At 55.4% G+C, this 27,371-nt stretch overlaps 7 protein-coding genes across 7 annotated transcripts; 4 read left to right on the top strand and 3 right to left on the bottom strand.

Annotated features, from left to right (window-relative positions):
- Positions 1-212: 212 nt before the first annotated feature.
- Positions 213-5,483, bottom strand: N656DRAFT_713718 (CDH1-like protein; the record flags this gene model as incomplete). The annotated part of the gene is made up of 5 exons (XM_064811915.1): positions 213-657; positions 732-4,785; positions 4,851-4,944; positions 5,006-5,032; positions 5,088-5,483. The coding sequence occupies 5 exons, from the start codon at positions 5,481-5,483 to the stop codon at positions 213-215; spliced, it is 5,016 nt and encodes a 1,671-aa protein (XP_064668091.1).
- Positions 5,484-8,508: 3,025 nt separating this feature from the next.
- N656DRAFT_210318 (P-loop containing nucleoside triphosphate hydrolase protein) lies at positions 8,509-10,006 on the top strand. The gene is made up of 5 exons (XM_064808906.1): positions 8,509-8,735; positions 8,789-8,885; positions 8,937-9,381; positions 9,435-9,686; positions 9,736-10,006. The coding sequence occupies exons 1-5, from the start codon at positions 8,702-8,704 to the stop codon at positions 9,838-9,840; spliced, it is 933 nt and encodes a 310-aa protein (XP_064668090.1). The 5' UTR covers positions 8,509-8,701; the 3' UTR covers positions 9,841-10,006.
- Positions 10,007-10,934: 928 nt separating this feature from the next.
- On the bottom strand, positions 10,935-14,318 carry N656DRAFT_735820 (uncharacterized protein). The gene is made up of 5 exons (XM_064812716.1): positions 13,860-14,318; positions 13,647-13,798; positions 12,537-13,587; positions 12,367-12,483; positions 10,935-12,304 (listed from the first exon to the last, which is right to left on the bottom strand). Exons 1-5 carry the CDS (start codon positions 14,001-14,003, stop codon positions 11,162-11,164), a joined length of 2,607 nt encoding a protein of 868 aa, XP_064668089.1. The 5' UTR covers positions 14,004-14,318; the 3' UTR covers positions 10,935-11,161.
- Positions 14,319-14,816: 498 nt separating this feature from the next.
- N656DRAFT_800027 (uncharacterized protein) lies at positions 14,817-16,846 on the top strand (the record flags this gene model as incomplete). Its single annotated transcript, XM_064817957.1, has 2 exons — positions 14,817-15,030; positions 15,096-16,846. 2 exons carry the CDS (start codon positions 14,817-14,819, stop codon positions 16,844-16,846), a joined length of 1,965 nt encoding a protein of 654 aa, XP_064668088.1.
- Positions 16,847-16,953: 107 nt separating this feature from the next.
- On the top strand, positions 16,954-17,312 carry N656DRAFT_210169 (uncharacterized protein). The gene has a single exon (XM_064808905.1). The coding sequence runs from the start codon at positions 17,062-17,064 to the stop codon at positions 17,278-17,280; it is 219 nt and encodes a 72-aa protein (XP_064668087.1). The 5' UTR covers positions 16,954-17,061; the 3' UTR covers positions 17,281-17,312.
- N656DRAFT_838395 (uncharacterized protein) lies at positions 17,036-20,824 on the bottom strand. The gene is made up of 5 exons (XM_064818854.1): positions 20,254-20,824; positions 19,477-20,199; positions 18,688-19,418; positions 18,094-18,632; positions 17,036-18,031 (listed from the first exon to the last, which is right to left on the bottom strand). Exons 1-5 carry the CDS (start codon positions 20,506-20,508, stop codon positions 17,346-17,348), a joined length of 2,934 nt encoding a protein of 977 aa, XP_064668086.1. The 5' UTR covers positions 20,509-20,824; the 3' UTR covers positions 17,036-17,345.
- A 1,072-nt stretch (positions 20,825-21,896) lies between these two features.
- N656DRAFT_713923 (MAP kinase) lies at positions 21,897-26,073 on the top strand (the record flags this gene model as incomplete). Its single annotated transcript, XM_064811928.1, has 2 exons — positions 21,897-25,458; positions 25,523-26,073. The coding sequence occupies 2 exons, from the start codon at positions 21,897-21,899 to the stop codon at positions 26,071-26,073; spliced, it is 4,113 nt and encodes a 1,370-aa protein (XP_064668085.1).
- Positions 26,074-27,371: the final 1,298 nt, after the last annotated feature.

Raw genomic sequence — 27,371 nt, 5'->3', positions numbered from 1 at the left:
TTTTCCCATATTTGCGCCGGGCCCAATGCAAAAAAGAACAGAACGGGAAAGAAGTTTTGAGCAGGTCTCGAGAGGTCTCCATGATACACAACCGACCTCCTCCCTCTTAGGCAACCATCCCGCAACCACAGAACCCAGCCCAGAGACTAAGACGTTATCATAGGCCAGTAGTATCTTTGATCTCGAACAACCCGCGCTGCTCTACTATGAACCTAGTAGGGACTGTGTCTTGCCGGGGGGCTACGGCTCTGCCACGATGAATGGCGGAGGGGAACACCCCTATCAGTAAGGCCGCTACCACCACCAGCGCCTCCTCCGCCGCCGCCGCTCCCCCCGCCAGGCCTGCGGTGGCGGTAGAAATTGAGGCGGTCACCGTCTTCATAATAGTTGCGCCGCTTGGGTTCCTCGCGCCTCTCCTCCCTCCGCTCCTCGCGGCGGTCATCGCGGTACGGGTCCCGTAGCGGGGCGCGGCGGTCCTCTCGGTCGCTCGCAATCTCGCCGTCTTCGAGGTCAGGATTTCTCAGCCGCCTAAGCTCGTTGGCCCTTTCCTCTTCCCGCTTGGCCCTGTCCTTCTCCAACAGGTCCCCAAACATTCGCTGCAGCCGCTTTCCCGACACCTTAACGTCGCCAATGGGCCAGATGGAAGACAGGAACTCCCTTTCACATACGTTAATACATTTTTTCCCGTGACGAGAAAATGGGGGACCGTCCCCAGGGCCAGTTTTACTTACCAAAACTGTGGTTCCAGGCTCTCAAGGTCGGCTGCGTTCTGCGCTCGCAGGCCTTTCAAGTAGTTTCCAAAGGCACGAATCTCCTCGCCCAGGATCTTGGCGCGTTCCTTCGCGGCAGGGACTCGCTCCTTCGAATACATGATGCGCTCCATGTTCGGCTTCAGAGGCCGGAGGATAGACCAGACAAGCTGCGCGTTGTCCGAGCTATCAATCTCATCGTCGCGCAGCTTTGCGAGTTCGTGGAAGCGCTCGACCGCCTTTTGTCTTTCCCGCTTGTATCGCTCCATGGTCTCTGGGTCCATCTTGGGTTTGTCCTTGTCCTTGGACTTCTTGTCGTGTTTCCCATCAGACTCTACGCGCCGGTGCTTGGAGTTGCGGTCATCGTAGTCGTCGTTATATTTGCGCTTGTCAGGTCTTGGTGTGCCACGATCATTCGCATTGCTGTACGACCTGTGGTGGTCACGGTCGCGGTGTTGACTAGGTTTCTTGGACACCGGCGGCGCTGGTGAGGCTGAAACAGAATTTGGCTCGCCACGGCGTGCGCCGTTTGTCAAGAGCTTCTTGCTACGATGATGATTCTCCACGGCCTTTTTGGCGTTCTCATCATTCGAATACTTGGCCAAAAGGACCGAGAGAAGGTACTCAGACCGCCGCACGAGATGCACGGCGCCGGGAGATTGGATGGCCTTATCGTCAGCCCTCCGGCGCTCTTCTTTCTTGTCAACACGGTGTTCTTCCAAAAAGAACTTGTCATGCATCTGGAGCTCGGGGTCATCCCTGATCTGTGCCCAGGCGCCAAAGCCATACTTGTCGATGCCAACCAGCAGCATGCCATCCTCTCTCGCCCCCCATTCGCAAGAATACTGTGCGGCTTTGGTAGCGTCTGGCAGCCTGAACGACAAGAGATCTCCGTGCTCTCGGAGCACTTTGCGTAGGAGCTTTAGTTGAGGCGGTCGCTCGACGACGGTCTCAGCGTTGACTTTTCGAACCTCGCCAAAATCTACCAGTACGGCTTTCTTGTCCTTTTTTGCAAGCGGTTTGCCCGCCCTCTCCTCTTCTTCGCGGAGTCTTTCGTTGTTGGCTTCAACCGCTTGCCGGCTCACCGCGATCAGATCGTCGATGATCGACTTTAGAAAGTCGCGGTCTCGATCGCTCAGACGAGCGTCCTGAACCACTTCTTCCTCGCGATCTTCCAGAGAACCATAGCGGAAGAAGGCACGGATGAGGTTTCGTGTCTCCTTCTCATTAAGAGGCCGTCGAGGATCCGAAAGCAATGCTCGTTGCTCCTCCATTTCTTCCTGTTCCTGTTTCTCTCGTTGCCTTTTCTTAGCGAGGCGCTCGGCTCGGTCGGTTTCCGCATTCTTCTTGGCACCCTTCAATGCAGCCTTGCGAGGGGCATTCTCTTCCATGGCTTTGGCCAAATAAGCCTCGTGCTTCTTCTTTTCTTCTTCAGCCTTGATGGCAGCGAGCTGGTCAGCGGGGATAATCTGGTCCCAATCGAGGGCCAGATCATCGACTTTGACATCAGTGACTTGCATCCAGTTATCCCAATCAATACCGCCACTACTCAGATTAATCTTGTCATTGACATCCGTCTTTGTGACCTCGGCATTCTCGAGAATCGCGTCGATGTCGAGTTGCTCCAGTTTCTCCTGGTTGCCCGACTGCTCAAACAGATTCTGAGAGCGCATCTTCAAGATCATTGAGATATCCTCGGCGGTCTTGGCCTCGTCAATTTTGAGGCCACGCTCCTTGAACTGTTCACGGAGGGCTTTGCCTTCGTCCGTGACGCCAGCTTGGATGGTGAGATACTCGAGGAAGAGCTTGTTGCGGGCGCGCTTGACCACTTCTTCCTCGATGGTCTGCTTTGCGACCAGCCGGTAGACATTGACCGGCTTCTTTTGGCCGATTCGGTGAGCTCGCGCCATGGCTTGCAGGTCCGCTTGCGGGTTCCAATCCGAGTCGTAGATGATAACCGTGTCAGCGGTCATGAGGTTGATGCCGAGACCACCGGCCCTGGTTGACAGCAAGAAGCAAAAGTCATCGCTGTCTTCGGCGTTGAAGTGGTTGATTGCCATGCGGCGGGGCCCGGCCGGGATTGTGCCGTCAAGCCGCTGAAATTGATAGCCGCGGACACGGAGGTAATCACCCAAGATGTCAAGCATTTTAACCATCTGGCTGAAGATAAGGACACGATGGCCGTCCTTTTTCAACTTGGCAAGAAGCTGGTCGAGGAGCATCATCTTACCACTGCTCGTGATGAGGCCCTTGATTTGGTCTTCCCGGCGGGTGCTACCGCCAAGCACTCGCTCTTCGGCGCCTTGAAACATGTACGGATGGTTGCTGACCTTCTTCAGCTCCATCATGATATTGAGTAATGACTGTTTATGGCCATTGCTAGCGTCGCTGAGGGCAGCGTAGTTGCGTGTGAGGATATTCTTGTAGTATTCAAGTTGGACATCGGACAACTCAACACGGATGATTTTCTCGGTCTTGGGAGGGAGGTCCGACTCGACCGTCTCCTTGGTTCGACGCAGGATGAAGGGAGCGATAGCGCTATGTAGTTCTCGAAGCTTTTGTTGAGTCTTGAGCCTCTTCGCCTCGTCTTGCTCTTCATCAATGACGTCTTTGTTATCTGCTGTCGAGAGCAACTCGAGTTCCTCATCAATCCGGACTTTCCCAGGGTTTAGGAAATCCAGAAGGGCAGAGAGTTCAGCAAGGTTATTTTGGATAGGTGTGCCGGTAATGAGAACCTTGCAAGGGACGCCAAAATTGTTTAGCTTCGCATACAGTTGCGACTCGCGGTTCTTCAAACGGTGGGCTTCGTCAACTGCGAGAACCTGCCACTTGATGCCCTTGAGATGGTCCGCGTCGGCGAGGATATAGTCGTATGACGTGACGAGGACATTAAACTTGGTCTTCTTGGGATTGCCATCGACAAAAAGCTCGTACTCTCGGATGTTGGCTCGTGCCGGTTCAGGGCCGAGATATACAACATAGTTGAGGTCCGGAGCCCAGTGATTAAAGGTATCGCACCAGGCAGGGATGACACTGAGCGGTGCAACAACGAGGAACGGTCCTTCTTGGCCCCGATCGTTACGGAGCCAGCTGAGGAACGAAACTGTCTGTACCGTCTTACCAAGACCCATCTCATCAGCTAGGATGACGTTATTACTGCGTGTCCAATTGAGCGCAAGGAAGTTGAGTCCCTTCATCTGAAACTCGCGCAGCTCGCCGCCTTGGATGTAGGGCGGTTGCTTATCCATTAGTACCATCCTCGACCGCGTATCGGGGTTGCTCTGTTTCTTATCCGATTGCCAGGAGCGCGACGACCGGTCAATGAACTGGTCGATCTTGTCCTGGGCATGGCTGCTGACCACGGAGGCGGCTTCCCAGGTGCACTCGTCATACTGAAGCCCTTTCCACTTGACAAAGTATTCGGGGCCATCGTCACCTTCCCGGACAGCGACGACACGCTCGACTTTTGTGAAGTCCTCCAGGGCCTCTTCCTCACGTTCCCTATCCAGCAGCCATTGCTCCCGCTGCTCAGGGGTGATCTCATCACCCCCAAACTGCAGATCAAGCTCGTACTCAACGACCCTTTTGTAGTAATTCTCGAGGCGTCGGAACCCGCGGTATCCGGCGACAGTCTCGGTGGTCTCCCAGGTATTGTGAAGATGGGATTTCCCCTGCCACTTGATGTAGTATTCAAAGTCGTGCCGGGTGGCGTCGGGCGTGAGTTCTACGCCCTCTTTGGGGCGGTGACGGAGGATTTTCTCGATGTAAGGCGAGTTGTCTTCGGCATCGGCGGCCCAGTAGTTCGGAGTCACTTCATCCTCGGCTTCCTCTTCCCCTTCGCTTTCCTGATAAGCACCGACTGAGACCTGAGCGGCACGACGGCTGGACCATCGCTTTTCAGCTAAGGCCAGTGCCGGCTGTAACTCTTGCTGTCGTCGGGCCTTTTTCTGGAAGCTGCGGGCTTTCGCGCCGCCGTATGTATCGGAATCGGAATCGTCAGCGGACGTCTGGCGAGCGGGAGTCCCTCGCTTGGAGGCTGCCGATTGACAAAAAGGTCAGTCATGGACCATCGACACAGTAGTCAAGTGAGGTTTTACATACTCGGCAGCGAGCGCTCCACCCGACGGCGTTTGACAACCTTTCGAGGAGCAGGAGTGGCATCAGACTCAGATGCCTCTTCATCTTCCGACTCAACCTGCACAACGGTGATCAGTATGCGGACTACAGGTGCCAGAGGCCAAGCAGCAATGACTCACAATTTTCCGACGCTGGGTAGGACGGGACTATTTCCTTGACTGTTAGCGGACAGGTGCATCGAGTTGTGAGAGATAATCGTACGCTTCGCCTCAAACCGTATAGCTCAGGGTTGTCCCGCATAAACTCATCCTCTATGGCCTGAGCAGCTTTGCGCTTGGGGGCAGGCCGGGCTGACGCTGACGCGGTGTGGTCTCCATCGACATTGCTCTGCACAGAGCCGGGACTGCCTGCAGCATCAAAGTCCCCGTCATCCGGCGCGTCATTGTCGCTCGAGTCAGAAGACTCTCCCTGACCTAACTCAGGCCCCTCATCCCGCGAGCCGACAGCATCAGCGGAGTCTGGCGACGGGACACCAGCCGCGGCAGGCTGGGCCTCTGACAAGTCGCTTTCACTCCGGTTGTCGTTCGCAGAATTGAAGTTATCTCGATCGGGTGAGGCGTGTCCATTCATTGGACCCGGTTCCGGGGATGTTGACATGACGATCTTCAGACGGCGAGCTGCCTGCTGCAAGACGGCGATGTCAGCAACTGATCTCTCGCACGGGCGGGATCGCAAGCATGGGCATCAGAAAGAGACAGCACATGCGACCGGGGATTAGCAAGCAACGATAGGAAAGCACGCAGAATCACGTTTCAATGATACTTGTCGCATCCCGGTCGTAGAAGTGATGAAAGCGACGCGCGAGCGATGGCGGACAGCGATTGCGGCCTCCAGCGACTCGGGACGCGGACTCCGCAGCGCGAACGGCATCTGGGCCATCGAGTAGCGCGAATCCCATCAAATTTCGACTGCTGGAAGGTACCAGGAGGGTAGCGGAAGCGGCATCTTGATGGACATGTGCTGGGTTCGATGGGATTTCGATGGGCAAGTCACGGTAGGCTTACGACGTCGCTGTGTGTGCAAGGGACAAGTAACTGCAGAACTTACAGGACATTAACAATGGCCTCCAGGCAGCAGAAGTCGCCGATACGCGCTTGAGGTCTGTTATGATGGGTATCAGGGGGTGGGGTTGTAGAGGGTTGGAGACCCCAGTGCGGTTAGTGATGATGGTGGTGTAGCGGAAAATCGCAGTGGTGGTCGGAGGAGAAAGAATGGAAAATGGTGAATTAGAGCCAGGCACCCCAGTGGCCTGTGCTCGGCTTTCAATAAGTTAGCCTGGCCGGCCAAACCAGCCCCACCTGAGATCTGCGGATTGGCCCCAACAGCGAATCCGATGAGGCTGACAGCTGGCTCCCGGTCCAATTTCTGGTCTTCGGTCGCGCCTGTTTAGCGACTCAACAATGACACAGCGAATGCTCAAATCGCTGATAGAATGTTCAAAATGACTGGAAATCTCACCTCTTTTCTTTTCAAACCACTTGGAGCTCCTCATACAAGGCGACGACAGGCATGCTATAAAGAGCCCTACGTCAGAACTATTTCCCTCAAACAACTTCAGGCTCTTCTCTTCCCAGGATAGAGCAGTTCTGCCACGTTCAAGTCCTTATGAAATGCTCACCACGACGATGCTCGTGTTCTCATACCTTGATTTTTTTTTTTTTTTTCTTTTTTTCTTTGTCTCAAGCAAATGGTACCTATAGATGCGCTTTGTAACAGTCACTGCGTTCGAACGCGGCTTCACAGCTTCTATTGCATCTCCCACTTTCACTTAGCCCCCGACGCCACGATGTTCTAAACACCGGGCAAGCATGGTGCTGCGTCCGACCGTGTCAGGAGGTCAGGGCGTCAGCAGTCTTAGAGTTGAGTCCTCCCCGCTCTTCCTGCCATGTGTGCCCCGTACATGGAACCGGTTCAGGACAACTGTCCTTCCTGTCCCTTCACTGCTGCTCGCATGAGATGGAACTGCGATGCACGTGAACCAAAGCCACCACGGAAGGGGCCAACTTGGAGACTGGAGTGAATGCCCATCCACGACAGTTTCTAAGCCTGTAACGAGACGGTTATATCCTTCCTGACAGTTCCTTTGTATACAACCCATTGCTCTATTTACCCCCTTATCCCTGAACTCCGTACAATACTCTATAGTCACGTTCCATTATACCATGTAAGTGGAGCGCTTCAACACAGTGATGAGATCGTGATGCATAGCGACGTTTACGGCACAGCGGAGGACGAGAGTACAACTTTGCGGATGTGAACCTCTCCGATTCCCGCTAGCGACATCTGGATTTCTGCGTGACTACTTTGGTCGGCTGTCGTTCAATGGTTGGAGGCCGGGCTGTAGTAGCGCCGATTCTAGCGTTTCCTCCTATCGAGTGAGTATTGGCGGTACATATGTTCGGTACAGTGAGGAATCCATCGTCTTGGGCCGTTGGCCTATCAATTGTGGCGCATTTTGGCTTACAGTACTCGACCTCTCCAACTGGGCAGGCCAAGCGCTAGCCGCCTTTGTGGCATGGGCCCTTGGCATTTTGCCCTGCCCCTCCTCCACAAGGAAGAACAGCAAGTGACATTTTCGCGGGACTAAGATTCCCAGGTTGACCCACGTTGCCCCTCCTTCGGCCTCGCATTTCATTATTTTCACTGCCCATACAACAGTATCCTGCGTGATTCCGTACATCCAAAGGATTGTCTCGACTCGTACTCCTTTTCGCTTCCTTTAGTTGCGATCGACGAGCCGCCCGTCGGTTCTGAAGACACAACCCTTGCTGCCCCGCTGCGATCGTGCTAAATTCGGGTCAACGATACTGCCCACGTCATGGCCGACCGACTTACTCGGTATGTCTACCAACTGCTGCCGCCGAACACCCACCTCGCTTCATGAGATCGATGGCCGAGCTTGTGAGCTGACTCTGTGAAACAGTGTCGCTATTGTGAATAGCGACAAGGTACGTCAGATTCCTGAAGGCCGCTGCCTCGCCATATCGGGACGGACAAAAGAAAAGCTGACCAGGCTGACGACGGACATGAATAGTGCAAGCCAAAGGTTCGCGCAACAGCAGGAAGGAGCTGGAAGTCAAGGATTGCGCTGACCCGGGAGATAGAAATGCCGCCAAGAGTGCAAGAAGTCGTGTCCTGTGGTGCGGTCTGGTAAACTCTGTGTATGCATTCACATCCCCCTTGTTTTTCCGTCGAGGCATTCTCACTAACTAACCCGCTTGTAGATCGAGGTATGCCCAAAACACACAACCACCCCAAGACACCCCGAACTCTCGTTGCCTAACACCGCCCTAGGTAACACCAGAATCCCGCATCGCCTTCATCTCCGAGCAGCTCTGTATTGGTTGTGGTATCTGCCCGAAGCGCTGCCCGTTTGGCGCCATTACCATCATCAACCTTCCCACCAACCTTGAGAGCCAAATTACACATCGCTATGCCGCGAACAGCTTCAAGCTCCACCGCCTTCCCATGCCGAGACCCGGAAACGTGCTGGGCCTTGTGGGGACAAACGGTATCGGCAAGAGCACGGCGCTCAAGATTCTCAGCGGCAAGCTCAAGCCCAACCTGGGCAGATATGACAATCCGCCAGACTGGGAAGATGTAATCAAGTACTTCCGCGGTTCCGAGTTGCAGAGTACGGCACGCCTCTCAGTAGTAGGCTTGTGATTTTGCTAACCGAAGCGGCAGACTACTTTACCAAGCTGCTTGAGGATGACCTGAAAGCCGTGGTCAAGCCGCAGTACGTGGACCAGATTCCTAAAGCCATCCGCCAGGCCGACAAGAGCGTCAAGACTTTGATTGAGAGCCGCCAGGCAATGGACAACCTGGATGAGGTGGTCGACACTCTCGGTAAGCGCCACTCCTGGTCGGATCCTGACTATGGTTGATTTAACACGCGACAGAATTGCGCCACATTTATGACCGCGATGTTACTCTCCTTTCTGGTGGCGAGCTTCAGCGTTTCGCTATCGGAACCGTCTGCGTCCAGAAGGCCGATGTGTAAGTCCACTTACCGGCACTCACGGTTTCAGCATCGCTTACTATGAGCAGGTACATGTTCGATGAGCCGTCTTCGTATCTCGATGTGAAGCAGAGACTCAGCGCTGCTCGTATCATCCGATCGCTTCTGCGTCCTGATGATTATGTCATTGTCGTCGAGCACGATTTGTCCGTGCTTGACTATCTCTCTGACTTCATTTGTGTTCTCTACGGACAGCCGGCTGTTTATGGTGTCGTCACGCTCCCTCACTCGGTCCGTGAAGGCATCAACATCTTCCTGGATGGCCACATTCCGACCGAAAACCTACGATTCCGCGAGGAAAGCTTGACTTTCCGTATTGCCGAAGGAACCGAGGACTTTGTGGCCGAAAAATCCCGTGCTTTCCGCTACCCGGCAATGGAGAAGACTCTTGGAAACTTCAAATTGAGCATTGATCCGGGTAGCTTCTCTGACTCTGAAATCATTGTCATGATGGGCGAGAACGGTACTGGCAAGGTAAGACAGTGTAGCCACTCCCATTCTCGATGCTGTAGACTGACCGCCAACAGACCACTTTCTGCCGTCTTCTTGCAGGCGCTCTCAAGCCTGACGGGACCAAGAAGGTCCCTGAGATGAAGATTAGCATGAAACCTCAGACGATTACGCCCAAATTCGAGGGCACGGTCAGGCAGCTGTTCTTCAAGAAAATCAAGGCGGCATTCCTGTCTCCCCAGTTCCAGACGGATGTCGTCAAGCCCCTTAAGCTTGATGATTTCATTGATCAGGAAGTGAAGAACTTGTCCGGTGGTGAACTTCAAAGAGTGTGTACCCTTGGTTTCCCTGCATTCAGTCCTCGCTGACCGTCAACAGGTGGCCATTGTTCTGGCCCTGGGCCTGCCAGCCGACATCTATCTCATCGACGAACCCTCTGCCTGTAAGTTGTGTTTATTCTCGTATACCCTATCGTCGTTGTAGATCAGCTCACTTATACGCCTGCAGACCTCGACTCGGAGCAGCGTATCGTGGCTAGCCGTGTCATTAAGCGGTTCATTATGCACGCCAAGAAGACTGCATTCATTGTCGAGCACGATTTCATCATGGCTACCTATCTCGCTGATCGTGTCATCGTCTTTGACGGTCAGCCGGGTATCAATGCTCATGCCAACAAACCCGAGTCCCTGCTCACTGGTTGCAACACCTTCCTGAAGAACCTGGACGTCACATTCCGCCGTGACCCGACCAACTTCCGGCCCCGGATCAACAAGCTGAACTCGCAGCTTGACCAGGAGCAGAAGTTGAGCGGTAACTACGTAAGAAACCTCATTCTCCCCTGTATCATCTGTACCATGACCCGCAACGCTGACACTCTCCGTCCCAGTTCTTCCTGGAGGACATCGACAAGAGCTCGTGAAAAGGGCATCCCAAAGGACACGCACAAGCAGCACGACCGCCGCCTCCCTCGTGACGATGCATCGGATTCTGGAGTTCTAGGCGTTCAAAAAGGCGGTGGCTGTACAAACCGCGGCGCCCGGGGTGATGGCCGTGATGGTGCATTAGAGGAAGGCGGCTCGTCCGAGGATGACGATCCGGACATTTAGCCCCGGCGGCGGCAGTCTATCCCCTGTTGCCTGGTCCTACCTGGAAGAGACAGCACCCCCGCGTTGTGGGAGGGCTGGTCCCGGTTTCCCCTCCCTCCTGGGGAGAAAGAAAACAGAGGATGAAGAAGAGGGGAGGGAGGGGCAATAAGGGATTGAAATTCTTGGTAGATTGAGGGGCAATGGGTCAAGTTGGGTGACTGCCGCCGGGCCCCCTTCAAGTTTGTTCTACGAAGGGGGCCGCTAAGGGTGAGGACTCGGTTCTAGCTAGAAGTCATAAAGCCATTAAGGACGTGAATAGCAAGTCAATATCAAAAGGGATCTGTCCATTGCTCTGTAGCTACTGTGATTCGCATGGATGTACGAGCTTGTTCCGTTGTCATGTATAACTTCGGCTGGGTCTGCCGTTTCGCCAACACGTCAAGTACCTACGGATTTCACACATGTAGCAGATTGGGTAGCAAACATCTACAAGTTGGTACACCAGACTTCCCGTTTATAACTACAGTATTATGTTACGGGTGGGCAGATAGGAGCCTACCAGCGGCGCCAAGCCAATCCTGGCTTCGACAGCTATGGGTGACATGAGTAAGGGTTGCAGATGGGTAACGTACGTTGACAAAGAATCCCCAAACAAAAACATCGTTTCAACACCGGATACCTGTGCTCCTCGTTCTTGGTTTGGCTGTTTGTTGTTGGGTTTAATCCTCCTCAATCTCTCCTTCCTCACTGCCGGCCCGCACACTGGGCGACTTTTCCTTCTGTTGCTGCTGCTTCTGATGCTGCGGGGTACGAGCAGGAGCAGCAGCAGCAGCAGCAGTGCCTCGACTGCTGGGGGGCCGGTCACGCTCACCTCGCTCAGCTCGTTCACTGCGATCATCGAGTTTGACGCGCTTGGCGGCGTGACGGGCAGCGCCGTCTCGCCTGTCATGGTCATCGTCCTCGGCGCGGGGGCGGCGCGAGGAGGAGCCGGGCCGTCCTGCACTACCCGAGGCCGCAGTGCTGGACTCGTCGCCATAGGGGAGCTCGTCGACGTCCCGCTCGAGGATGCGCCTGCGGTAGATGCGTTCCCTGTCCTCCTCGCGACTGCGACGCTCGCGGTCGTAGTGGTTGGCCTCGTCGGCAAGCCGGGGCGGCGGGGCCCGACGGTCATAGTCGTCGCGCCGGTGATCGGGGCCGCGATGATCGCGGTAGTCGCGGTCGCGGTCGCGGTCGCGCTCACGTTCACGGTCTCGCTCCCTATCGCGTTCGCGGTCACGATCACGCTCACGATCGCGGTAATCGCGACCACGGTCACGCTCCCGATCTCGCTCCCGATCACGGTCGCGATCATGACCGCGATCCCGGTCCCGGTCTCGATCCCGCAGCGAGTCGACGTGAGGGGTCACGGACCGGCGATCGGACAGCAAAACATCAGCGGCGCCGCTGGTTTTGCGGTAGTTGCGCTCGCGCTCGGCCACGGCATGGCGACGCTCGGCCTCATAGCTGTTGTGCTCTGGGCTGCGGCTCCTAGCAGAACGTCCAGTACTGCGATGAGATCGCTCACCTCTATCACGATAGCCGTCCGGGCGGTCACGGCGGCGCAGGCGCTCCTTCTCGGCCTCCTCTTCCTTCTCCCTAAGACGGCGGATGTGCTTTTCGAAGGCGCCCCGGCGGGCTTCGTCAGGGGTTACGGCCTGGAAGGCGGGGACATGAGCAAGACGGGTTTTGACCTGCTCGTAAGTGTCATTGACGTTGATTGGCGGCTCCATCCGCTTCATATGCGCACGCAACTCGTCCAGCGCACGGCGTTGCTGACGGTCCGCCTGGCGGTCCTCGTCCGAGCGTTTGACCCGCTTCTGGGACTGGGTCTAGATTGTTAGCGACGATGCGCCAATTAGGAACATCTGGGGATACGGCTACTCACCCGTTCAAAAATAAGCTCCAAGGCATCGCGTTCAATGTTAGCTGTGCGGTGATCACTTCTGAGCACTGACTCGAATTCTTCAAACGTGGTCTTTGGAGTAATCTCGAAACGTTTGTCCTGCGAACTTTCGTTAGCTATGTAAAGCTTAGAAGGGAAGCCGGCGGTCTTACATCAATGACGTCGAGAACATCATTTCTCGTGCTTCTCAGCGCACGCTCCTCTTCCTCCACCACATCCCAGAATAGATCCATAGCTGTTGAGCCGGGCTGGCCAGCCATGGCTTTATAGCGCTCGTCGTTCTCGATGAGCGGGTGAATCTGGGTCCATTTCGTACCAGCCTTGATCTTGCCGGCCTTTCTTAGTTCGGAGAGAAGGGCCATAAAGTTGTCGCGGGCCTTGCGTTCGCGCCGGAACTTCTTGTTCTTTTCTTCCTGTACAGAATCATTGAACTTACGTTCCAATGCCTTGACGTGGTTTTGGAAGACAGTCAAGACATCGTACTTGCTGAGGGACTTGTACTTCTCGTCATTTTGGAAGGGCAGGGTATTCTGGATAGTACCTTGGGCCTCAGACCAACGGGTGTAGGGCTCGAGATTCAGGGTCGGGAGCAGCTCGATCAAGCCGTCCATGGCGCTCTTGCGCATTGCGACCTGTTGCTCCTTATGGGCTTTCTTGAGATCGGCAATATAGTCTTCGAAGAGCTGGCGGCGCTCGTTTTCGTCGCTGGTTGAGCGGAAAATGGTTTCGCCCTCGATCATGGGGCGGGCCGTCTTCCAGCGAGTGTAGTGCTTGATCTCGGGATGGCTCCGCAGCATGGTCGCAAAATCGGCACGCAGCTTGGTCAGTCTCTCCTTTGCACGCTCCTTATCTTGAGCAATGACATCGTGACAGTACTTCTCAAATGCCGCTTTCCTGTCCTTGGGGTCTTTGATGGCGCGGAACTGGGGGTCCTTGACGGTAGCTCGGATAGCTTGCTCCCAGGTCCAGTCAGGCTGGACGCCACTGCGGCGGAGAAGCTTGACGAAGGCGGCTTCGGCTTCCTCGGCAGTCGCATATTCGGGATCGTTGGTCGCGGGAACAAAGGCCTGAGCCTGAATGTTGTTGCCGTATGTCAGCTGGCGCGACTCACCCATGGGTTCACGGTTATCGCGGTGATGGTCGGCACCTCCATATCCGCCATGATGGCCACCGGCAGGGCCAGGGAATGGGGTGGCAGGAGTGCTAGAGGAAGTCAGAGTCAGCAGAGCGTAGGAAGGGTTGGGTATATAGAGGCTGCTCACGCAGGAGTAGTTGGCGTCGCCTCGCCGCCGCTCAAAGCGCGCTTATAGATATCTGGCATCTCCCATGAGCTCTGCTTTGTCTCGGTGTTATACCAGTACTTCCGACCGCCCTCAGCTGTATATTCCTTCCAAGGTTGATTCGCAAGCGCGCGCTATAATTACACCCAAGTCAGCGATCTGAGGGGCACGTTTGAGGCGCAAGACGGGTCCTACCTCGGCGGGAGTCATCAACTCCTCTGGTTTAGTCCATTGCGTGGCCTTGGTCACAGAATTGTAGTAGTAGATGCGGCCATCGGCAGTGCGAGCCTCTTGCCAGGCAGCGCCCGGCGGGGGGAACGACCCGCTCATTCCGTTCATCGTGATTCCCAGAGCGGCAAGCGCAGTATAGCACTATGCGATGCTATGCGATGCGGTGCGATGCACTGAGATGCAGGTCGTGGGAATTTGCTTGACTGCAACTGCGTCCAGCAACGATGGACAAAATTGAGATTGAGTGAGTCGCGACCGGCAAGAAATAATACGTTACAATGATACCGTATGATCTCGCGACATTGGGAAATTTGATTCTGGGCGGCCAAGCCCACCATAACCCATAACCCTCTGAACCGACTTGACGCCCTTAGGGTTATGGCTGAGATCCAGTTGTGCCCTGGTCTGTCCCCTGCAACAGTGGGTTTCCTGCAAAGGCTTCAATTGGTGGGCGTCAAGCGGGTTCAGAGGCAATTGGGTATAGTGGGCTTGGCTGCCCAGAATCAAATTTTCCCAATGTCCCGAGTTTATACGGTAGTTAGTCGCACGGACCACATCTTTGCATCTGGCTCCGACGCTCCATTCTGCTTGGGCTGCAGTATCTGTAATTCACTGTAACATGTAATTTCAGCACTTACACACCTGAATACGTTGTACTTTACATACTGTGCTGCTAGTCGCGAACTATTACACGATGTCACTGAATTGATTACGGATACGAACACTGCAGTGCTGTTCGTCGCTCACGGCATTCATTGGGTTCGTCCCCAAGACAAGATGTTTGTTTACTTTGAGCCTCTACTCGGGCCAACCAACGAAATTGACACCTGTTCTAGCAGTTTGCTTGAGTCTGGGACAGCGGAATGACTTCAGAATTGCAGACAACCAGGTGATAATAAAGAGCAGCTTGTCGCCGACCCGATGGCTCTTCCCGACCCTGACGGTGCCGAAACCGGCCACGGCGACGGCGGCGGCCAAGTTGGAGACACAGTCGACTCCTTCCTCCAACAGTCATACCTCACATACATAATTCCATTCGCAACGCATTTCAGTCCAGAGGAAGCGCTCGGCCAAGGCGAGGGTTCTGTCGAGAGCAAGATCGCCAAGATTGAGCAACGCGACCAGCTGTTCTTTGGTATGAGGTTCGCACGCTGTTCCCGCTGTTATGTCTCAAATCACTCACTCATTTACATGCTGCAGATGAGACGGTCGACGTATATCTCATCCTTCGGGCCCTCTGCCATGACGAGCAAACGCTGCGTCTGCATCTGCTCCGCCTTGTCCTCTCGCTCGACGCCCACATCATGAACAGTGCTGCGCTAGATCGGGACCTCCCGCCAGCGTCCGAAGTCGTCTACACTGGTGCCGTCGAACATGTGGAACAGGCCCTCATCGTGGCGGGCGAGGCGCACGAGGGAGGTGGACGGCACTTTTACGCTCTGTGGAAGCTGCCAGTCCTCCTCAGCCGCCCGAGGATTCGGCTCCAGCTGCCATATGCCGTGTTCTGCAGCACTGCAAGTTTGAAGACAGCGGCTGATGGGCCCTTGGACGGGTTGCGCGAGGGGTATATGGCCAGCGGCATGCCGTCTGCCATGAACCTGCTCGAGGCCTTCGCCGACGACCCGATGCTAGGCGGTGTCAAGCCCCGGCTTTCCGCCCAGCGCGTCTCAAAAGTAGCACCCGTCACAAAATCAAAGGATACGCTCCACCGAATAAACGGACTACAAAGTCTAAGGCTGAAGATCTACCCGGTCCTTCACACTCGGGTCCGCTTTTCACGCCCCAACACCACCCCGCCCAGCTCATCCCTGATAGCTCTCCTTGAGATCGACTTCACCCCTTTTTTTGAGTGTGAAGTGGCCCTGGACAGGATCAACCTCAGCATTTCGGACGGGACGGTAGAAGATCTCAATATCCAAGACGGCATGAGCCTTCCGCTGAGCTGCGTTGCCCACGACCACCTCACCTTCCTCTACAAGCTCTCCCCGCCAAGGCTCGACCACACAACCAAGACCACGCCGGCGCAAGAGCTCCATATCACCATCGAGGCTCTCGTCCTCGTCCGTCCAGCAGGCGAGCCCAACCCTTGCACACCCCGCCTGGTCATGACATGGCCGACTCCCGTCGACTTTACCCCGCCAGTCAACCCGGGCTTTGGCCAGCCCATGACCAAACCAATCCAGCGCTCGCACCGCCCAAGCCAGCTCTCCATCAGCGGCGGAGTCGACGCCCAGCCTCTGGTCTCACCCTCCGTCAGCCGGCCGGACGCGCTGCCCTCCCTGGAAGCGGCGGCGGCCGAGGCCGCGCGCACAGTCGAGACCGCCCTTCCCGACTTCGGCATAACCATGACCTTCAGCGGTCCGGCGGGACCGGTCCGTCTCGGCGCCGAGTTCACCTGGACCGTGTTCGTGGTCAACCATTCCCGCCCAGATCCTTCCACCTCCACCTTCACCACCGCCAGTGCTGCTACCATACCCCCCCGATCATCCCCCACCGCACCAACACCCGCAGTCCATCATCCACATCATCACCCAGCCTCCGCCCGCAAGCTGATGCTCCTCCCGATCCACCGACGAAGCAGGCGCAACGACCAGCTGCGCGTCACCCGGCCGCCCTCCTCCATGGTGCCGTCAGCAGCAGCAACAGCAACAACAACAACAAAGCGCGACCCGCTCATCGCCGACGCCGTGCTGGACGAGGCCGTCGTGCACGCCATGCAGCGCAGTAGCGTGGTTGACGGCGCAGAGCTCGTCTGCCTGTCGTCGTCGGCCGACAGCCACGCGCGCGTGGGTCCCCTGGCGCCCGGCGCGTGCGCCGTGGCTGAGCTGCGCTTCCTCGCGCTGCGTGCCGGCGTTGTCGGCTTGGAGGCAGTGCGGGTTGTGGACCTGGGCAGTCAGGAGCATGTGGATGTGAGGGATCTGCCGTTGGTTGTTGTTCTTGATGATGATTGATTGGTTGATTGATTGATGAGAATTCAACGTGATGAGTGAATAAGTAGGTGGGAGTGGGCAGTGTATGAGGTACTCACGTTATGTATACCAACGGCACTATGGCCCAACTGTTAAGAGGAATATAAACCGGTACATTGGATGTACATTAAATAACACCGGTCACTGGTCCTCCCGTGGCTTTGATAGTGACAGGATCTGGCAGTGATATTCTTTTCATGTACGCCCTACAGGCATCTCCGTTCGATGCTATTCGCTGTACCTCCCTCACAAGGCATGCCTTCGTGATCCTGTCTAGCTACACAATGCTAATGGCCATGCTCGTGCTGACCCCATGCCGCCGAGTAACGCCCCTTTGTTCCTTTGTTCTGGGAGTTGAGTTCGGCCCAGGAAACAAAACCCAGATCGACCAACCAGCTTTTCCTCCCACAGCATAACGCCGACAGTATGCACAAACCAACATTTACCCCTTCCGCCCTGTCTAATGAACTCCGGGTCATTATCAAATATCAATGTCATCCAAATCCGTTGTGTCCCACCCAAGCCGCTGGTAAATGCTAACTTCCTCCTTTTTTGCGACACCGGAAGATCCTCCTGCTCCACCTCCGCTCCCTGGATTAAAAAGCCCCCGCTTGATAGGCGTATCGTCCACAATACCGGCATCTCGCCTCTCCGGATCCTTTCCGGACTGGCGCGATCTTGGCGCCACTGGCGTCTCAAAAAGCCCAACCAGGCCGGGCGAGGAGGGCATCTCCGCGGACCCCGAGCCTGAGCCGGACCCGAAACGGCCCGTCGTCGCCGGGACGGAAAGCCACTCCGATCGCTGCTGCTGTTGCTGCTGCTGGCCATGGACCTGAGGCTGCGTGGCAGCAGATGGCGCCGCCTTTCTGGCCATGAGAGGTGATGAGGAGGGGACACGCCCGGGTGTTTCCTGCACCGCTGTCAAGGTGGACGCCACGGGCCGTAACGGTGTGGCTTGGATGCGGTCTGTGGTCGTCCCGCCAGAGTTGCCGAGCCGGTTGGCAAACTTCCGAGGCAGGGTAGAGGATGGCACAATCGAGGCGCTTGAAGGTGGAATGTCGGCCGGTTGGGATTGCGAAGTTTCAGCTGCGAGCGCGTCTTTGAAGCGATTGTTGGCTGGTGTGGCCTTGACTTGGATCGCCGGGGTGCGGCTAGGTTTCTTAAGCCCTGTAAATCATTTGTTAGTGGCCTTGTCAAGAAAGTTTCTCAAGGGGAGTCAAGAAGCCCACTCTTAAGCTGTCCCATGGATGCTCGCTTCTCAGCCGCCTCAACGAAGTCCTTGACAGCTAGGCTGCGATTTGGCTTCTTGAGCGCCGAGATGGCATCCTTGAGTTCGGCCTCAACCTCTGCCTTCTTCTTCGCTCTCAAGTCGGTTCCGCTTGCCGAGCTTAGGCTTCTCGAGAAGATGTTGGCTGATCTCTCCTGAAGAGAGCCAATATCTGCTCTCGGAAGCAAACCCATCAACAGCGGTTCGCTCACCTCCCGCTTTAGTCCCGGGATTTTCGTAGTAGTTGCCGACCGCATTAGGGCAATCGCGTCGGCGGGACCCCGTGAAACGCTACGTCTACTCCGCTCTTGGGAGAGGGCGCGTTCTAGCGTTCTGTGGTCGTTCTTCTTCAAGGCCGCCGGGCGGTTTGCGGGGGCGCCAGGCTTTGGCTTGACCGCGGTGGCAGGCTTTGCAGCCTTCTCCTTAGGCGGGGACGGCGCGACCGGCCCGCCAAGTTTGCGATTGATAGAATCACAGATTGCTGGAAGCCGTGCCGAAAAACTGTACAGTGTATTAGTAAGTCTAATCGAAATCCGCGGATTCGTCAACAGCTCACAATGGCACGACAATATCCACACAGAAATCTCTCAGGGGGTCCGAGTTCGCTCCCTCCGACTTTTCCGCCTCGACACCGTCAGTCGGCAGCTGAGATTCGGCCAATGCCTTGACTTCATCAAGCGTTGTAGAATGCCAAATGCAGAGGCGGTCTGCGTGAACATCGAGGAGCACAGGCAAGTTGTGCTTGTTCCTTTTCTTGGCTGAGTGCTCCTGGCTAGCCTCTCGAGAGGCGGTCTGGGTCTCCATCCCGGGCAACTGGCAGTCTCCGGCGGTGTCTTTTGGTCGCGCCAAGAGCTCCAGCGACAGAATCTCAAGGATCAGAATCATCTGCAGTTGGGTTTCTCTCCTTCGCAGACATGATATGTGGTACCTGATTTCAGCAGGCGTCATGACTTTGTCTTCATCACCATGTTGCGTCGGTTGGAGTGAGGACCACCATTTCCTGATATGCTCGTCCTCGGCAGGATACAACCCTGACTTCCCAAGCTTCTGTTTCTTGGGCTTTTTGTTTTTAGATTTCGGGGTCTCCAAGCCATCGATAAACGTCTTGAGTTTCGTTACGAGCTCGGGGATTGTCTCGCGGTACTTCTTGTCTATCAAGACGGTGGTCATGATGAGTGACTTCAGAAAATCTATTAGGTCAATCATTTCAAGGTTGGAGTCACAATCCAGATGGAAAGCTGCCCTCGCCCTAGAGAGCGGACCTTTCGCGAAATACGCCAGTGACCCCTGCCTCGGTTAGCACTGTGCACATTTGTATGTGCGGTATGTGAAGAAAACCACTGACCTTTGAATGGTAAAGAGCCTCGAGGTATTGGGTCCTAACATTCTGGAAGATGTCTTGGGCGTTTGGTGGACCTGAGAGATCATCGCCAAGGGCCGGGTGAGGAGCTTGAGGATCTCGCCCACCGGACAAAGATGGGAGCTGGTCGGCTGGAGGTTTGACAGGCTCCTCAGCCGGTTTAGCACTCTGACTGTTGGCACCCCTGGATCCAGGTCGCTCCTCAGCGGGAGTCGGCGTTTGGTCTTGAGAGGCCCTATCAATAGCTGTGCTGGGCCGTCTCTGAACTAGAAGCTGCAGTTCGTCCATGGCCAATCTCCTCCTCTTGTTTTCTTTGTACATGAGAGGCGTCATTAACGGGACGGCAGCCGTGTTCTCAGACTTGATTGGTTTGTTGCCGCATATCCGCTCCCTGCACACAACCGTGGCGCTCTCGGCGAGTGCCTGAATGTCCACCCATGGTCCAAGCTTGCATAGCACATACAGGCCGTTGCTCTCATGTTCAATGGCATAGACGATGCGACTTGTCTCGGAGCGGGCAAGGAGAACATTTGACCCTAAGCGTCCTTCGAGTTCGAGGATCTTAATCTTGGATTCAAAGAGGCGGTTATCGGGAAAGTCACCGTGAGGATTATCGAGGTCCAGCGCGGAGAGAAACAAGCGTTCGCGGGGCAGGAGCATCAAGGGATGCAGCATGCGCGGCTTCACAGTCAGGTTTGAGGGATGCGGCTATAGACCTGTTAGTAGGGAGTGGGGGCTGGAGTAGGGGAGGAGCAGATGCACCTTAAGAACAATTGGAGCCCGCAAGAGGCTGTCTCCAGTCGAATCTGAGGCATCCCTCTTGCGCTTCCCAGAGCTGGAGCTAGCCGACCTTGGATCCTGGAGGCTCTGTAGCCCCTGACTTTGGCTTTGGGACCGGGCTCGGTTCAAGCGTGCATCGTGGGTTGGAGTGAGAATGCCCGAGGTTGATGAGCGTCTCGACTCTGCTCTGCTTAAAGGACGCGACGCGCCAGGATACGGCCCTGCTAAAGAGGACATCTCAGGGAAATGTCGCCTCTATCCATCAATGATGAAGAAATCATGGGGTTTGCAGAATCACAACTGCTTCAAGCATGCAATTGCTCCGGGGCTTGGGTGTTAATCCTGAATTGCAGTGATATAGGTATCTGTGCCACTAAGATACTCTACCTAATATTTGACTTCCAATTGCGTCCCGCTATGGCGTCACGCGTTTTGCAAGTGAAGACGCGACGCGCACGGACCATCGAATGATCAGCCATCCCAGCAAAAGCACATAAGTAGAAACTTCATCTCAACGTTACTAAAAGTCAGCGCCTCAGTCATCATCAACGTTAGGTGGTCTTTATTGTGTTCAATCTGTCAGTTGGGAAATCTAACCAATGTCATGCATGACCTAGCTGTGCATTGAATGGTAGCACAAGAAAGAGGGAAAAATGAGGACAGCTATGTATTGGAAGTGGAAGGCAAAAAAGCAACTTGGACAACTATCTACACAGTGAATAACTACCTCCGTACACAGACTCACAGTCCAACGTCAATAAAAACATGCTTGTTCAAGATTTCCATGGTACAGTACAGATACAGAGCCAAGTCCTACTGCAGTTCCCACCTAGTATTACATATAGTATCGGTATTCGCATGCGTTATCATACTGCGCAGGCCAACTTGATTGTGCACCAGTTGAGGCATCACCCAGAAGCAACGACCAAAAAGTCATCGCATGAGTCGCTCAACATCTCGACGAGTGTAGAAAGTTCGCCTCAAAGTTCAAGACGCTGTCCACTCAAGTGCTCGGCATGCTAGAGCCTAGCACGGCCCACCACACCACGGCTTGGCTGCCGAGAGTAGCCCTCGAAATCAGCCAATAGACGGCCTTTTCCACACTTCGGGCCATGGAGCTCCTCCCGGCAAACCCAGCGAACGGGACTGCCGCCGTTGCAAGCTGGAGGTTATCTTCCATGTTTGCCACCAGCTTCCGCAACCCGCATGCTGTTTTGCAACCATCTCAATCAGCCTTCCTGATACAAGCACCCTCAGACCTCCCTCGAGTCCAGCTTTGCCCTTTTCTCGGATCGGACGAGGTTCAATCAATTCGATCCCCAAACCAATTGCACGCGCTGTACAAACCAAGGTAGCTGTCATCCCCTCCTTTGGCGTCTCGCCTTGTGCCAGATGGACTGTCTGGACCGTCTCGGCATCAGTTCGATTTCCCCGAGCAGCGGGTGACTGTGTGGCCGCATTACTTATATATATAATTCGTTGCCGGTTTGGCGAGCGACGACACGACACCAATCTGCACTTTATCCAAGCCCCGTCTCTGATACAGCGCCCAGCTTGACCGTCGTGGGCCCTTGTCTACCTCGGCTTCTGCATTCGAGGCCGCCACGGCGACTCGTGGACGGATAATGGCGAGCGAACCTTCTCCCCGCACCGTCCGCTTCTCAGCCCTCGACGACGACCAGCACGTCCGCCCCGACAAGCACAAAACTGGTACTCGCCAAGTCCTGTTACCTCCGGACCCCGAGAATTCCGATTTTTCGGGCGATCTGCATTTGAGCCCGCGCGGTCTGGACCCTCAGGACGAACTTGGATCGCTGCCGCGCTACGTCGACTCCACGGCAAGCCATCCCGGCGTCGTGCAGGTGCAGGGGCATCCTCCCGGAGGTTTGGCTAACGGCACTGGTAGCCGCCAGCGCCCCGACTCCCTCACATTTCCGAGCAACGGGACCACCCCCAGACCCCAGCGCCCCACCGGACCTGCCAGAACGCCCTCCAACACCTATCAACCCTACACCCAGCGGAGACCAACACAACCCCCTGGGCCGCCCTCGGCCTTCATCAACGCTAGTAGTGGTGGCGGCGGCCCTCATGCCCGCGACGGTTCGAGACCCCGCCAGGTTGGAGCCTCGACATTCCGAGCGCAGGAACGGGAATACGTGCGGAGACTGCGCCAGCATGACTACAACGATGACTCGTTCGAGCCGTACGGCTCCGGAGAGCACTACGAGTCGGACTCGGAAGGCGAGACTCCGTCGTCAGAAAGCCACTTCGATAACTACGACGATGCTCACATCATGTTCGTCAATAGCGAAGAGAGCCAGATTACAGAAGAGGATCTGAAAGACCCTCAGAGTCGCGAAAGACTGGAATGGCACGGCATGCTCGAAGCCGTGCTGACGGGCGATGTTGTGAGGCAGGAGAAGAAGCGACTCATTGGCTCGGCCGACGAGGAGTTTGGCAAGAGCGCCCACAAGGCAGAACTGTGGCTTGGAATCCGCTCAAAAGTATGCGGCAGGCACTTGCCCGTGCAGCGGAGGATGATTGAGGAGTTGCGCCAAGGGCTGGACCGTGCCGTAGACGAGATCATCAACTTCTCCATCGCCGGCGAGAGCGAGGCGGGAAAGCCCCCAATCGACCAGGTGCGCGATGCTATTGTCAAGATTGAGAAAATCGAAAGCCTCTACCCTTCGAGGACAGCCCTTATCGCGGCGCTCAAGACCAGCACATACGAGGCCTACGAGGAGGCGTGCGACGCCGTGATATCCTGGTACAACGTCAACGAGATGATTAGTACCGAGCTGAGCATCCTCAAGAAGTGGGTGGGCAACGACGCCTTGGACTTTCAGCGGCCCAAGGACAAGTCGCCCAACGGGAATGGCTTGAGCGATGACACGTCTTTCTTGGATCGGTTGATGAAGGAAGAGGGGCTCAAGACGCTGCACGACGAGAATGCCGGCGACGGGAAAGACGGCAAGAGGGGCATCCTGGACAGCATCTCGATGGTTGTCAACAAGGCCAAGGGGACGCTTATTGAGAACGCCGAAGGGTTCCAGAAGCGCCACTTGCCACCATACATCGAAGAACTGCTCACGCTCATCAGCTTCCCATCGCGCCTCATCGAGGAAATCATCAAGTTGCGACTCGCATATGCCAAAAAGATGAAGGAATCAGCACAGCAGAACCCAATGATGCAGGAGCAGATGATCTCCCAGTTCCAAACGCTGCTAAAACTGGCAACCAAGATCAAGTCTGAGTATAACGCCATCGCTCAGAAGGAGCATGGCTGGGACTTGCCCCCCTGTATCGACGAGGACTTTGACCGTGTTACTCTGGATGCCCTCAAGTATTATTTCAAGATGCTCAATTGGAAGCTGAGCGGCAACAAAAACACTTTCAAGGAAGCCGAAGTACTGTTTTCAGAGTGGGAGTTCGGTAATGAGATCGGCAAGCAGCTCGAGCATGGCGACGTCGAAGTCGCTGAACAGTTCAGCTCCCTCACCTACAAGGCATTCAACCGGCTCAATCAAACATTCGAGAAGGAACTCCAGCGTCGACCCAAGGAGAGCGTGCCCGAGATGACCAAGAGATACAAGCAGATCCTCGATTCCGTCCGCGTACGGCAGCGGATGCTGCAGCGATTTTCGAGGATGCTCAGCGACAACTATGAAAATGCCTGCGACTTCTCCGTCGCCTTGGGTCCCGACAAGCTACAGGAACTCTTCGACCGCCTCGTCGAGTCGGGCCACTTCCAGGTCTACACCGGCAAGGCGGAGCACGAGGGCGTCATTATCATTGCCTCGCCGTCTCTGCACGGCCGCGCCCACGAGATACAACTCTTGATGAAAACCTTTTCTTACGAAACCAATACCGATGATCCCTCGGATCCTTACATCTTAATCATTAGGGCTGAAGACCCGCCAGCCTGGTTCGGAGCAAAGCTCCATCTGCCGCTGCGAGACGAGCCGCTCGACATCAAGCTGGGACACATGAGACTGATCGCGGGCGGCTCCCAGGTGCGGCTGGTCAACGCGAGGAAAGCGTTTCTGGACAGCATTGACATGCACATTGACCTGGTGGTGGAGCAGAGGTCGAGTTTGCAAAAGGTCAATGTCCGGCTCATGGAGATCCGAAAGGTCGCCTTCAAGCTGTCCAACGCCTTCATGGACAGCGTCGAGACGATTCGGCGCCAGACTCGGGGCCTCGCTTGCCACGAGCTGATCCAAACTTGCTTCATCTTCGCCACCGAGTTCGGGCAGCGCTCCCTGCTTTACATGGACAACAACAGGAGGACCATGAACAACATGAAGCTCACCAAGCTTGCTCTTGACTGGGTGAGCTTCGTCTGCGACGATTGCGTTTCCTCCGACCGCAAGACATTCCGCTGGACCGTCCAAGCTCTTGAATTCGCCATGGTGATGACGGGAGGCAAGCACATCTTGGCGCTTGGCGACGACGAGTACGCCAAGTTGCGGGCCAAGGTTTCCGGATGCATGGCGCTCTTGATCTCACATTTTGACATCATGGGTGCCAGGTCAAGCGTTGCCGCCCAGGCTGAGCGGCAGCGGATGGAGGCGCTCATGAGCCAACTGAAGCGCCTTAACAAGGGACAAATCATGGATGACGAGACAGCGGCAAAATTTGTCGAGGAGCACCGTCTCGCCGAGCTGGCAAAGGTGGACGACTACAGAAAGCAGATACTTGTGGAGCGCTCTGCTATGGGCCGAGTGTTAGAAGCCTCGAATGAGGTCGACCGCTCCCTCGCTTGGCTCTCGTCGACAGCCACCAACTTCACCATGAGGTGGCAGCAAGGCCATTTTGTCGGGGGCGGCACGTTTGGCAATGTCTACGCAGCCATGAATCTCGACACGGGCCAGCTGATGGCCGTAAAGGAGATTCGTCTCCAGGATCCGAAGCTGATCCCCAACATTGCCGGTCAGATTCGGGACGAGATGCGCGTCTTGGAGGCGGTGGATCATCCGAATGTGGTGTCCTATTACGGCATTGAGGTGCATCGAGATCGCGTCTACATGTTCATGGAGTTCTGTTCGGGTGGCTCGCTTGCCAACCTGCTAGAGCACGGCCGCATTGAGGATGAGCAGGTCATCATGGTCTACGCGCTGCAGCTGCTCGAAGGTCTGGCGTACCTGCACGATCTGAAGATTGCCCATCGCGACATCAAACCAGAGAGTGAGTTCTTCTACGTGCTGCGGATTTCAGGAAACGCAGGGGCAGGCTAACATGTCATGCATAGATATTCTTCTCGACCACAACGGAATCATCAAATACGTCGACTTTGGCGCCGCGAAGCTCATCGCCCGGCAAGGACGGACGCTCGTGCAGGACATGGCGAGCACCAAACCCAACAAATCAATGACAGGCACGCCCATGTACATGTCGCCCGAGGTCATTAAAGGTGAGAACCCGGGCCATTTCGGGGCGGTCGACATCTGGTCGCTGGGCTGCGTCATCCTCGAGATGGCGACGGGGCGGCGGCCCTGGGCCAACCTGGACAACGAGTGGGCCATCATGTACAACATTGCACAGGGCAACCCGCCGCAGCTGCCGACGCCGGACCAGCTCAGTCCCCAGGGCATCGACTTCCTCAAGCGCTGCTTCGTGCGCGACTCCAAGAAGCGCGACACGGCCGTCGAGCTGCTCCAGCACGAGTGGATCATGACCATCCGGAATCGCGTCGTCGAGCCGGCCACGCCCAACAGCGACACGAGCGGGTCGGCCCAAAACACCCCCGGCACGGGCACCTCCTCGATGAGAACCACGATGAGCGGGGACGGGTTTTATTAGCACTTGGCTCTGCATGATGTGGTGCATGATGTGGTGCATGATGTAGTGTGCCTGTCTCTCTCTCTGTCTGAATGCTTCTTGCTCGTCACTTCAACTCCTATTTCCGAACTATTACTTTCTTGCAAGGCAACCTAAAAGTTGCGCCATTGAATGCCGCTGAACGTGGCTCCCTACAGCCATCTCTTAATTACCCCGTGTATATATCCATGTTATGTGTGAAACGGCACATTGATTCCGGAGGGGGAAGTGTCAGAATGCGCATCACGCTCTCGGGAAATTGAACGACCTCGCGGATTGACGGGCGCGAGGCGAAGGAGTGGAAGGGGCAGCCAGCATAAGCCAGCGGGAACGCGTTTGTGGAGGTTCTAAGCAACGAACGGGTACTCTCCGGAAGTGCTACTACTACCTATTCAGAGAGCTTGTTGGATAGGTAATCTTTTCTTTTTGTCTGCCTTGCTTTCTGGGAGGGAAGGGAGTCGGGCTGTTTGGAGCGGGTTTAGTAGCGCATTCCATATTCTCAATTTGTTACTCCCTAGCTAGTAGCTCTTGACGCCGGAAAGACTGGGTGAGCTAGGTTTTGCTGGGCCATGCCATGCCTTGGGGAAGTTTGTTCTCTGTAACGTTAGTTAGTCATAGCGATGTGTTAACGTGGGTATGTATATAAAGTTTTGATCTGTTTAATGGGCTCAAGATGGCTTAAAACGTAGAGTACTATGTTCATTCTGTGGTGACTTGTGCCAATTCCATTTGTTCTCATCCATTGACCGGTACAAATACATCTTCAAGCCGGCTACCTACCCTCTTTTCACAAGGTCATTCTATCTTCAAGTTTCCAATACGGAATGGGAACATCATGTGAAATGAGTGCCTAGGATAACAACCTGAGGCACTAGGCAAGGCAATCAATTACCAGAATCTGCCACTGCTACTGCATCTTCATTCTCTTTCCGGAGATGCCCAATACTAGGTAGTTAATTAGGTATGTATCAAATAGATTCGATCTCTCCACTTCCGTCCCAAACTTTGTAAGGCCCAGTCCACCCATCCCATCTTCGTTCCTGTTCCGATCAGATGGTAACTAGGTACGTACCAGATTATTAGCCGGATTTGCCATTTCGTCCCATGTATTGTATCTTCTATTATCCCTTTTTACCTATATTATCGGTGCTCCATGGGAATGGAAATAGTAACGGCACGGGACGAGCCGAATGCGATGCGATGAGTGAGCCAGGTTACCGGTAAAGTAAATACGGTACATACATACCAACCAAATCCCGATGCAGACTCTTCTTCGAACC

Source organism: Canariomyces notabilis (genome assembly GCF_033297395.1).
Source record: "Canariomyces notabilis strain CBS 508.74 unplaced genomic scaffold N656scaffold_19, whole genome shotgun sequence".
NCBI classification, from domain to species: Eukaryota; Fungi; Ascomycota; class Sordariomycetes; order Sordariales; family Chaetomiaceae; genus Canariomyces; species Canariomyces notabilis.
This window is presented reverse-complemented; position numbering and strand designations above follow the sequence as displayed.

What these genes read in the sequence shown, in the direction of transcription:
- N656DRAFT_210318 (XM_064808906.1), top strand. Translation starts at nt 8,702, where the DNA reads ATGGACAACCTGGATGAGGTGGTCGACACTCTCG. An exon ending in TGAGGTGGTCGACACTCTCG is followed by an intron (nt 8,736 to 8,788) that starts GTAAGCGCCACT and finishes AACACGCGACAG; the next exon opens with AATTGCGCCACATTTATGAC. An exon ending in GCGAGAACGGTACTGGCAAG is followed by an intron (nt 9,382 to 9,434) that starts GTAAGACAGTGT and finishes GACCGCCAACAG; the next exon opens with ACCACTTTCTGCCGTCTTCT.
- N656DRAFT_735820 (XM_064812716.1), bottom strand. Translation starts at nt 14,003, where the DNA reads ATGAACGGAATGAGCGGGTCGTTCCCCCCGCCGGGCGCTGCCTGGCAA. An exon ending in GCGACGCCAACTACTCCTGC is followed by an intron (nt 13,588 to 13,646) that starts GTGAGCAGCCTC and finishes GACTTCCTCTAG; the next exon opens with CACTCCTGCCACCCCATTCC. An exon ending in ATGTTCTCGACGTCATTGAT is followed by an intron (nt 12,484 to 12,536) that starts GTAAGACCGCCG and finishes GAAAGTTCGCAG; the next exon opens with GACAAACGTTTCGAGATTAC.
- N656DRAFT_210169 (XM_064808905.1), top strand. Translation starts at nt 17,062, where the DNA reads ATGTACGCCCTACAGGCATCTCCGTTCGATGCTATTCGCTGTACCTCC.
- N656DRAFT_838395 (XM_064818854.1), bottom strand. Translation starts at nt 20,508, where the DNA reads ATGTCCTCTTTAGCAGGGCCGTATCCTGGCGCGTCGCGTCCTTTAAGC. An exon ending in GGGCTCCAATTGTTCTTAAG is followed by an intron (nt 20,200 to 20,253) that starts GTGCATCTGCTC and finishes ACAGGTCTATAG; the next exon opens with CCGCATCCCTCAAACCTGAC. An exon ending in AGGCTCTTTACCATTCAAAG is followed by an intron (nt 19,419 to 19,476) that starts GTCAGTGGTTTT and finishes TAACCGAGGCAG; the next exon opens with GGGTCACTGGCGTATTTCGC.